This window comes from Podarcis vaucheri (genome assembly GCF_965113315.1).
Source record: "Podarcis vaucheri genome assembly, chromosome: 2".
In the NCBI taxonomy this organism is placed as follows: Eukaryota; Metazoa; Chordata; class Lepidosauria; order Squamata; family Lacertidae; genus Podarcis; species Podarcis vaucheri.
In genome coordinates this window covers 130,817,865-130,829,199 of record NC_138760.1, presented here as the reverse complement: position 1 = coordinate 130,829,199, position 11,335 = coordinate 130,817,865, and the positions used below count along the sequence as shown (strand labels likewise).

General features: G+C 46.4%; 1 protein-coding gene across 1 annotated transcript in view; it reads left to right on the top strand.

Annotated features, from left to right (window-relative positions):
* The window catches only part of LOC309527425 (uncharacterized protein), a 50,620-nt gene extending 42,651 nt beyond the window's left edge, over positions 1-7,969 (top strand). Inside the window, exons 2-4 of the mRNA XM_082214280.1 lie at positions 4,121-4,298; positions 4,406-4,532; positions 6,524-7,969. Of these exons, the coding sequence (XP_082070406.1) occupies positions 4,224-4,298; positions 4,406-4,532; positions 6,524-7,218 (897 nt within the window). The 5' untranslated portion in view covers positions 4,121-4,223 and the 3' untranslated portion in view covers positions 7,219-7,969. The remainder of the gene's footprint in view (positions 1-4,120; positions 4,299-4,405; positions 4,533-6,523) is intronic.
* The last annotated feature ends 3,366 nt before the right edge of the window (positions 7,970-11,335 follow it).

Below are 11,335 nucleotides of genomic sequence, written 5' to 3'. Positions count from 1 at the left end.
AGTATAATGAAAGAGATAATGTACTGTAAGGGATGTATAGACTATGACTGGAGTGCTCATTGTGAGTGAACATGTGCTGAGAGCTTGTTACTCTTTGGTCTTTGGCAGACAGAGTTAGGAATGGAGAGTTGTGAAAAGTGGAACACGACAGTGGTGTTTAGGAAGCAGGATGGGCTCTAGAATCATAGTACTGTACAGTTGTACCTCTGGTTACGAACTTAATTTGTTCCAGAGGTCCGTTCTTAACCTGAAACTGTTCTTAACCTGAGGCACCACTTTAGCTAATGTTGCCTCCCATTGCCGCCACACCACCGGTGCATGATTTCTGTTCTCATCTGGAGGTAAAGTTCTTAACCTGAGGTACTTCTTCCGGTTTAGAGGAGTCTGTAACCCAAAGTGTTTGTAACCCGAGGTACCACTGTAGAGTAGAAAGGGACTCCAAGGGTCTTCTAGTCCAACTCCCTCTTGTAAGAACAGCAGCATTAAACCCATTTTTTTATGATTGCAATGAGTGAACAATGAAAACACAGAAAGACTGAATCCATCGTCTTATGTGCACATGGTAATTTTTAACCCATCCTACATTGTTTATATTTTATAAATTCACTGATTTTACGATACCTTCTTATTCATGGCTACATTAACGACAAAGTGGATAAAATCCCTGGTGGCAGCCAGAATAAAGGAGGTGCTGAGGCGGACAACCAGTATATGTGCATTGCCAGTGGTTTCAGGAGAGCCATTTCCCTGTGGAGCGACGAATCTCTGCCCCCATAACTCGCCCATCTTTCAGAAATCTGTAGAAAGAGCAGGCAGTATAGGAGGCTGAAAGCAGAGTTCATACGGAGCTGCTCCTCCCTCTGCTTTCATTGAGCATTTGCCCCTCACATGAAGCAGTCACAGCAGGTGCTGCAAACTGCCCACAGTTGGACTTCACCCCCAAAGGCCCCCTCCTCCATTGCCTCCCAAGACAGACGGATGCCAACAGGGTCTCTCTGCCTGACGAGGATTTCACCTGGGACCTCCTGCATCCAAAGCATTGAATTTGAGACCTTTATTAAAACAACAATATTCATTTATTCAGAGTAAATACAGCTTTGTCCACTGCCATAATATCACAGAATGACCACTCCAGTCCTCAATCCCACATCATGGTCATGTTGGCTCCCCCAACACCCTCAATAGGAACCCAACTACTGATCTGCTTGGCTAGACACTTCCAATCATAATCTTCTCCACAAATACCTCTGTGATGATGGTGGTGGTGGCATTAAAATATCCTGTTGTTCTTCAATCAAGGGAGGAAAAGGGAGACCAGACTGTGTTAAAGGTATCTTTTTTGAAGATACCTTTGATTTGACACCAATGGTATGTGAGGCGTGATAGAACAATGGTCCAGATGTTATTGATTCAAGCCTCTATTGCCTTTTTAGAGCTTTCCTTCCATCGTTTCGCAATAACTGTAGTCTAGCTGCTGTGAACAGAAAGGAAATTAATTATTTAGATTGAAGCGTAGAATATGGGGTCAAATAACCAAATACGGTTATAATAAGGCAGCTAAAAAAGCCAATGCAATTCTGGGCTGCATCAATAGGAGTATAGCATCTAGATCAAGGGAAGTAATAGTGCCACTGTATTCTGCTCTGGTCAGACCTCACCTGGAGTACTGTGTCCAGTTCTGGGCACCACAGTTCAAGAAGGACACTGACAAACTGGAACGTGTCCAGAGGAGGGCAACCAAAATGGTCAAAGGCCTGGAAACGATGCCTTATGAGGAACGGCTAAGGGAGCTGGGCATGTTTAGCCTGGAGAAGAGGAGGTTAAGGGGTGATATGATAGCCATGTTCAAATATATAAAAGGATGTCACATAGAGGAGGGAGAAAGGTTGTTTTCTGCTGCTCCAGAGAAGCGGACACGGAGCAATGGATCCAAACTACAAGAAAGAAGATTCCACCTAAACATTCGGAAGAACTTCCTGACAGTAAGAGCTGTTTGACAGTGGAATTTGCTGCCAAGGAGTGTGGTGGAGTCTCCTACTTTGGAGGTCTTTAAGCAGAGGCTTGACAACCATATGTCAGGAGTGCTCTGATGGTGTTTCCTGCTTGGCAGGGGGTTGGACTCGATGGCCCTTGTGGTCTCTTCCAACTCTAGGATTCTAAGGTAAGTGCTGGATTAGGACAGATAGATTGTTGAGAGATTTTGGAGGTGAGATAAAATGCTCTTCCCCAGAAGTCATGGAGCATGGTACACCCCCCCCAAACGTGAAAATGGGAATCCGAGACCTTCTGCATGCAAAGCAACTGCTCTACCACTGAGCTGCACCCCCCCCATAACAAAGCCTAACTTTCTACATCTGCTCCCTCTTTTTTTAAAAAAAGGTACACATTGCAATGACACTGGACCACCATTTAGGGTTGTCTTAAATTACTGCTCTAAACCCCTTCCCAGAAGGAGGCTTTTCAGAAATGCGGGGGGGGGGGTGTCCGTCTTTCGCTGCCTCTGCGGGGAACTGAACCCAATAATTTCTCATGAAATAAACGGGAATATAGAGCTCTGTTGCTGTTAAGGGAATTTCTGTTTGCAGGGAGGGGGGGGAGGCGGATCTCCAGCCCCTCCCCCTCCCTCTGGGTCAATGAGCTCCGCTCCTAGAGAGGCAGGAAATTTGTTTTCCTTTTTTTGGGGGGGGGGGAAGAGGCTATTTGAAGGGGGAGGGGTCTCCATCTTCATTCCCGGAAGAGAAGCGGACTTGGAGGAAGAGGAGAAAGAGGTGCCGCATATTGGGGGGGTTATTTGGGGAGGGGGGGTGGGAGAAGGATTTGCTTTCCTTGAATCTACAAAGAGGGCAGCTGGGAAAGGAGGCGGAAGGATTGCGGGGGGGGGGTGTAGAAAAGAAAGCAGGGAGGGGCTCCGCCCTTTCTCTGTGGGAATCAGTGGGGGTGGGGTGGATGCAGGACATCCTGTGGGTTCCCCCTCCCCCAAAGGGGTTTGCATTGCAAGACCCTTTTTGAAGCGCAGAGATCAAGCCAGGCTCCCATGGTGGGGGGACTGTGGGGGGGGGAAGACACTTGAGACGAACCACAAAAGAGTGCCCCCCCCAGTGGAACTTAATTACAAAGGGATTTGCAGCCCCACCCTGTGCATGTTGACTCAGAGGTCAGTCCTTCTCCGTTCAAAGGGGGGGGCAGCCCCATTCCACCTAGTGATGCTCCTCTCTGTTTAACACCCTCCATCTCCCTTCTCACTCCTGCCCCCCCATCGCTCCCCCCCCCCGCTCTGCCTCCTGCTTCAGGGAGCCAGTCTGGAGGGGAGGGGAGTTGTGAGCTCCTCCAGGACCCTGACCTGCCCCCCCCTTTAAATCATCTGCCGAAGCCACTGCCTCAGTGGGGCTCCTGGCAGAGCCGGCTCCATTGGGGAAGATATGGAGAGCAGCTGATTGTGAGAAGCAGACTAAAGCAGTGTTTCCCAACCGGTGTTCCGCGGCACACTAGTGTGCCACGAGACGTTGCCTGGTGTGCCGTGGGAGGGAGGTGGGGCGGCGGCGGCGAGGAGAGGCCGCCCAGCGCGGGGCTCTCGCCGTCTGCCTGCCTGGCTGCCTGTGTGGCGCTGACGTCACGGGGCTGTAACGTGCCCCACATAGGCACACGCGGGGCGGCGAGCGAGCTCCCTCCCACATCCCATCGCCGCTCGCTTCGGCCGGCCTACTGGGCTGTCGCAGGCAGAAGGCCTGCGCATGCGCGAGGTTTTCGCGCCTTCCTCCTTCCGGGGCCTTGAGAGCGCGGTGTGCCTTTGCCCAAAAAAGGTTGGGAAACACTGGACTAAAGGAAAGGATTTGCTTCTTGGGAAGGGGGCGCCCCTCCCCCCCATGTTGTCAAAGTGGGGAACAATGGGGGAGGGTTTGCTGTCCTGTTTATGTGCCCCTGAAGTGGAGGGAAGAGGCACATTTTGGATTTCCTGGAGCTTGGAAAAAAACACCAGACTGGTTTCCCTCCTGCTAATCTAAGCAAGGAAAATGGACACACGAGTGTCAGGATTCAAAGCTAATCTGGCAGGTTAAGGTCTGTGCTCATGAGGGGCCAGTTTTGACCCCCTGGTTATTTTTCACCTTGTTCTATCTCGTAGAGTTGGGAGGAAAGAAGCGCAGCTCCTTTCTTTGAAGTACAACTGGGACAGTCCCGGAAGTGGCCAGTTTTACGCCTCCTCCGGATCTCCTACAGGCAGCGCAATGGCCTCGGAGGCACCGTTTGGACCGTCTCTTCTCAGAGGTGGAGAGGAAAGAGAAGCCAGGAAGCTTACTCAGGTAAGGAAAGAGCTTTGGGGAATCACAGATGGGACCATCGAGCCTCCCTCTGTGTTGAGTGGGGATGATGGGGATCTAAGAGAAGCTCTGTTTTCTTCTTCTTCCAGGCCCTCTTGACCTTTGTGGAGGTGGCTGTGTTTTTCACGGAGGAGGAGTGGGCTCTGCTGGATCCTGGCCAAAGAGCTTTGCACAAGGAAGTCATGCAGGAGAATTATGAGATGGTGGCCTCTCTGGGTAAGGGCAGATTTTTATTCCTCCTGGCTGTTTGACGTTGAAGTTGCAAAACTACTGTTTGAGCCATTTATTCATGCCGTGTCTTCCTCTTTGGCGAAGCCTCGTAGCCGATTAAGATTGTCTTCCATGAACATGGTGTGTCTGTAAGTGACTGTAGAGTCCAATTCTGGATCCACACATCCTTCCACAGTGGTGACATAGGTTTTCGGGCAGGAGTTAATTACAGTGAGCCTTTGCCAAATGTCCTTTCCTCTTAGCTTGTTTCTCCCTTTCATCCTGAGTTTGTGCTTCTTCAAAGTACATTACGCCTTTGGTAAAGGTTATTCTCTAATTGGATAACAACAACAACAACAATTTATCATTTATACCCCGGCCATCTGGCTGGGTTACCTCAGCCACTCTGGACAGCTCCCAATAATTTTTTAAAAATAGAATCAAACATTAAAAACTTCCCTAAACAGGGCTGCCTTCAGATGTCTTTTAAAAGTCAGACAGCTGTTTATTTCCATGACATCTGATGGGAGGGCGTTTGACAGGGCGGGTGCCGCTACCAAGAAGGCCCTACCCGGTTCCCTTTAACCTCACATCTCGCAGTGAGGGAGCGCTCGCAGACCAGTGTTTCCCAATTTTCTGTGCTTGTACTGCATTTTAAAGATTTGCCTTGAGAGCGTCTTTTATCCTCTTTTGTTGTCCACCGGTATATCAATTTCCATTCTTAAATTGGGAATAGAGTGGTTTCTTTGAAAGACGATAATCAGGCATCTGAACAATATGACCAGCCTACTGAAGTTGATGTTGAAGATTGTACTTTATAGCAACACTGTACTTTTGTCAGTAGGTAACTCTTCATAAGCTGATATTGTGGTATGAATTCGCAAAAAAACTCTTTATGTATAATATACAAAGAGACACCATACAAATAATGGTGGCATGAGCCTTACTGGTGCACGCCATTTATTAGCTTTTAATGGGCCACCAGATACTGTGCTGTCTTTGCTTCACAAGATTAATCTTTTCAATATTTTTACAGTCACATATGACATAAATAGCACTTCTGTTTTACTTATTCCTCATAGCAGAGACATTCATACAGCGGTACCTTGGGTTACGAACTTAATTTGTTCTGGAGGTCCGTTCTTAACCTGAGGCGCGTTTTCGCTAATGGGGCCTTGCGCCGCCGCCACATAATTTCCATTCTCATCCTGGGGCAAAGTTTGCAACCCAGAGCAACTACTTCCGGGTTAGCGGAGTTTGTAACCCGAAGCTTTTGTAACCCGAGGTACCACTGTATTCAAGTCTGAGCTCATCTTCTCACTTGGAACAGAAAAATACAGGTATGTTATCCTGGACCAATTGAGAGGTACATAGTTCCACTTTGCTGTGAGACTGTACCTTTGTATGTCTCCTTTCAGTATGTACGAATATAAAAAGAGCCTTTTTGGAACAGAACGAGGGCCCATCTTCTCCAGCACCCTGGTGCAGGTTTAGGTGATGTGAACAGTTTCCTGGAATGTATCTGCGAGATATTACAGATCAGGGAGGAAGGAGAAAACTGAATACAGAGGTGTAGCATTTTCACAGGAGGGGTAAGATGGAGAAAGTGTGTCCCTCCAGAGGTTGCTGCACTACAATTCCCATCATCCCTGGTCATTGGACTTCTCTTATTGGGTTGATGGTTCTTAGATTCCGGTTCTTAGAGTCCTTAGATTCTATGGCCCCCGGTGGGCCATAGATGCCTTAAATCAGTACAGAAGGTTTCTCTTGGTATTCAGTGTTACATGTGAGTTGAAGGTAAAACTGGATACTAAGGGTTCTGGAGATTATTTTCAGATTTCCTTTCTTTTCCTAAAAATGTGGTACATGGGAGAGGGAGGAATGCTGGAGGTGTTAAAATAGGAGAAGGTGCTGATTGGTCTTGCTGAGTGTTAAGTTCTTTTGTTGTTTTTCTTGAATACCTAACAAAATTCTCTTTCTCTCCCACTTTCAACCAGGTGATGGAGAAGACAACCAGAATTTTGACGGGCTATCTGTAAAGTACTTCAGCATGAGTGAACACCTTAGCACACAACTACAAACGCATACAGGAGAGAAACCCTTTAAATGCATGGAGTACGGAAAGAGCTTCAGTGAGAGTGGAAATCTTACAAGACATCAACAAAGTCACACAGGGGAGAAACCATTTAAATGCATGGAGTGCGGAAAGAGCTTCAGTCGTAGTGCAAGCCTTACTATACATCAACGAACTCACACAGGGGAGAAACCATATAAATGTATGGAGTGCGGAAAGAGCTTCAATCAGAATGCAAACCTTATTGTACATCAGCGAACTCACACAGGGGAGAAACCATTTAAATGTATGGATTGTGGGATGGGTTTCAGTGAAGGTGGAACACTGACAAGACATCAACGAACTCACACAGGGGAGAAACCATATAAATGTATGGAATGTGGCAAGAGCTTCAGTCAGCGTTCATACCTTACTATACATCTTCGAACTCACACAGGGGAGAAACCATATGAATGTTTGGAGTGCGGAAAGAGTTTCAATCAAAGTGTTCATTTGAGAATACATCAACGAACTCATACAAGGGAGAAACCATATAAATGTTGGGAGTGTGGAAAGTGCTTCAGTAAGAGCGTAACTCTTAGAAAACATCAGCAATCTCACAGGGAAACAATGGTTTAAATGTTAGGAGGGTGGAAAGTTTTTCAATTATAATGGAGTTCTTAATTAATAGCTACAGACTCTCATAGGGAAGAACCCATTCAGTATTATGGAGTGTGCCAGGTTTTCCCCACAGAATTCATTTTGTCTCTCCTATTTGGAAAATCCATTGTAAATGCATGAAGTATGTTTTATGTTCTGGTGTTTGTATGAAATATTGAACATATATGTATTAAAGCAATGAAGGTAATATCACATAATCATAAGTATAATGAAAGATACAATGTACTGTTAGGGTTGTGCAGAATGCGACACTGGAATGCTCATTGTGAGTGAACATGGTCTTTGGCAAAGTTGGGAATGGAGAGTTGTGAAAAGTGGAGCATGACAGTGGTGTTTAGGAAGCAGGATTGGCTCTGGAATCCTAGAACTGTAGAGTTTAAAGGGACTGCAAGGGTGTTCTAGTCCAATTCCCTGTTATAAGAGCAGCAGTGTAATGGCTTGAGTTTCTCCTACAGAAGCGAGACATCTCCGGCAGTAATTATCTCAGGTTTATTGCTGCAACACGTAAACCACTGCGGAGCTCAGTCCTCGGCGTCTTCTCCCAAGTTTGCTGCTGCCATCTGAGCTCTGCCCCTTCCCAGCAATGAAAGCCCCATAAATCCACAACAGCCTGGCCATAAACCTGTACATTCAACTGCTAAAATATACACCCAATATGTACTAATTGAGATTTATGTTACTGCTTTATAAATGAACACTGTTTTATGAATGGACTCTGTATTTTGTGAATTACCTAAGAGCCACCAATAGGGAGCTCTAAAGTGTGACAGCTAACCTATCGGGTACTACCAAAAAGCGATCCCTATTGCTGAAAGCAGGGAACGCTTCAGCTCAGCCTTTGCACTGTTAACTGAACAGCCCCTGCTGTGCAGATAATGAAGAAAGCTTATAAATTCTACCCCTTCTGGTTTTGATTGGCAAAACCTGTTGCATTGTTGCAAGAAAGTGTCAACATTGTATCCCCTTGTACTTGACAGTGCTGATGGACTACTAACCTTTGAAAAATCACATAAAAGCAATGCCATAACCAATTCTCCCCATTTCAATGACATTTTGCTTCAAAAAGGAAAGGCGGACTGGGCTTTGCCTTCCTCCATAATCCTCTAAGTGACAGGTCACATACTCACCTTGGATACCACCTTCCTCCATAATCCTTGGGATATACAGTCAAGTACAGAGCACCCCTCCCTTGAGGGGAAGAATGAACATCCATTGATGGGTTTCCTGAGGCCACGTGTTCCCACAGCCCATACTCAGGAAGGCCAGAAGGCAAGGATATGCATATATAGTTTTATTAGTCTTTAGGTGGTGGGTACTTAAAGTGTTGGGAACTTGATCTGATAACCGGGGTGTCAGGAGTCCAGTTCCTGGCTTGATAACACAGTGAGCATAGTTCATTAAAGGATCATTTATTGTCACAACGAACAGATAACTCTGGATGGCTCTAACATGGCCATCGCCATGATTAATCACGATGACCCTTCTAAAGTCTGCTTCCGGCAAGACCAGAAGTAACTGAACTTTTTCCTCTGACAAATTTTGCCCTGCCTCCTATCTTGTAGCCCTCCCGTTTGCTGAGACCTGGGACTAAGAGGGTCAGCTCTCTCCTCCTCCTTATTCTCTGAGGGACTGTCTCTTCACTCTTTCCCGCCTGATAAACTGCTTCCTTCTCTATTTGTGGCATTTTGTGCTTTTCCAGAGTGTTCTCTTATCACTTGTCGTTCCTAAGGGTGGGGGAGTTGGCACTAGGCTATGCTCATCTTGTCTTGCAGTTAACCCTCTCTCTTCTTGGCTACTTCCTTCACTGGGAGCTGTCTGCAAACCTTCCCTGCTCACTGGCTCATTCATGACACCGCCCCAGATCCTCTCCCTGCTCCCCCTCCTTGTGAGGGGCGCTGCCAAAGCCTCCCCACCATTCATCCTCACTCTCTTCCCAGTAACCTCCCCCTTATGGGTTTTCCTGTACTTCCAATCCCCAATCTGCCTCACTCTCTTCATCTTCTTCCCACGCCTCATACTCTTGGTTTGGGTTTGTTGGTGTACCTGCAGTGAAACTCCACCTGCAAACTAGGGGCTTGTACGTTCCCAGAGTCCTCCCATGAATTTTCCTCATCCCCGTACCCCTTCCAAGACACTAGATACTGCAATCTCCTCCTGCTCCAGCGAGAGTCCAGCAGTTGCGGCACCTCATATTCAGGTTCCCCCTCTACCATTATAGGAGGGGGTGGCAACTCTTTTGGCGGTTGATACTGGTGCAAAGGCGTCACGGGAGACAACAAGGACAAATGAAAGGGTGTATCTTCATGGATGTAGGTAGTTGAAACGTGAACGACACAGGGTTAATTTGCTCTACCACTTCATATATCCCCACCCTCTGAGGATCCTGCTTACCACTCTGCCCCTTACTCGGCAAATCCTTGCTAGACAACCACACCTGGTCTAATACAGACTCTCACAGGGGAGAACCCATTTAGATGTATGGAGTGTGCCAAGTTTTCCCTGCAGAGTTCACTTTGTCCCTCATATCAGCAAACTCATATAGGGAAATTGTAAATTTATGGAGTGTATTTGATGTTCTGGTGTGGAAAGTTATACGTATATGTATTAAACCAATGAAAATGTCTCGTTATAGTAAGTATAATGAAAGAGATAATGTACTGTTAGGGATGGGTAGAATTTGACTCTGGAGTGCTCATTGTGAGTGAGCATGTGCTGAGAGTCCATTGATATTTTGCCTTTGCAGAGAGAACTGGGAATGGAAAATTGTGAAAAGAGGAACACAGCAGTGGTGTTTAGGAAGCACGATTGGCTGTGAAAACTTAGAACTGTAGAGTTGAAAGGGACTCCAAGGGTCTTCTAGTCCAATTCCCTGCTATAAGAACAGCATAAAGCCCATTTTTATAATTGCAACAAAGGAACAATGAAAACACAGAAAGACTGGAAAGTAATCCTTAAACAATCCTACATGGTTAATATTTTTAAAATTATGTAACGCGGTTAATATTTTATAAATTTTCCCATCATTTCGCAATAACTGTGGTCCAGCTGCTGTGAACAGAAAGGAAATTAATTCTTAAGACTGAAGCGCAGAATTTGGGGTGAAATCTAGTTATAATAAGGCAAGTGCTGAATTAGGACAGATAGATGGTTGAGATTTTGGAGGTCAGATAAAAAGCTCTTCCCCAGAAGACATGGACCACAGTACACCCCCCCACGTGAAAGTGGGAATCCGAGACATTCTGCATGCAAAGCAACTGCTCTACCACTGAGCTACACCCCCCCATAACAAAGCCTAACTTTCTCCATCAGCTCCCTCTTTTTACAAAAGGTACACATTGTAATGACACTGGACCACCTTTAGTGTTGTCTTAAGTTACTGGTCTAAACCCCTTCCCAGGAGGAGGCTTTTTAGAAATGGGGGGGGGGGTCGTCTTTCGCTGCCTCTGTGGGAATTGAACCCATGATTTTCTCCCTAAATACATGGGAATATAGAGCTTGCCAGCTAAGAAGGGAATTTCTGTTTTGCAAGGAGGGTGAAGGGGATCTCCTGCCACAACCCCTCCCTCTGGGTCAATGAGCTCCGCTTCCTAGAGAGGAAAATCCACTTCAGCAGGGCGCACTTTCTAATCTGTGCAGCCTTCTCTTATTGACAACATTCGCTGCCTAGGACTGTTACAGAAATGTTAGTGATTTTGTATTAACAAGGGCCAATCCTCTTCCAATAGCAGCAATCACCACACAGTCATTCCTCCCTCTTTCGTTTGTGTGGAAAAACCCTTCCTGCACAAAACTCAGACAAATTTTGGCTGTTGTGTCCTGGTTGCTCTGCAGTTCATAAGACTGAACTTCTATTGTCTTCAAGGTTGACAGCGTATGAATCAATATGGCTGGTGTCAGGGATCTAGCAGGGTCAGACGAGAGGTCGCAGCCACCAGCAGGAGGGAGGAGAGGGTGAAAATGCTATGTAAGGGGAAGGGGGGAAGGACCAGATATTACTGGCCTTTGTGTTGTCTGGGAAACGGAAACTGAGACTGAGCACTTCGTATGGCAGGCGTTTCCTGCGCTGAGATTATTA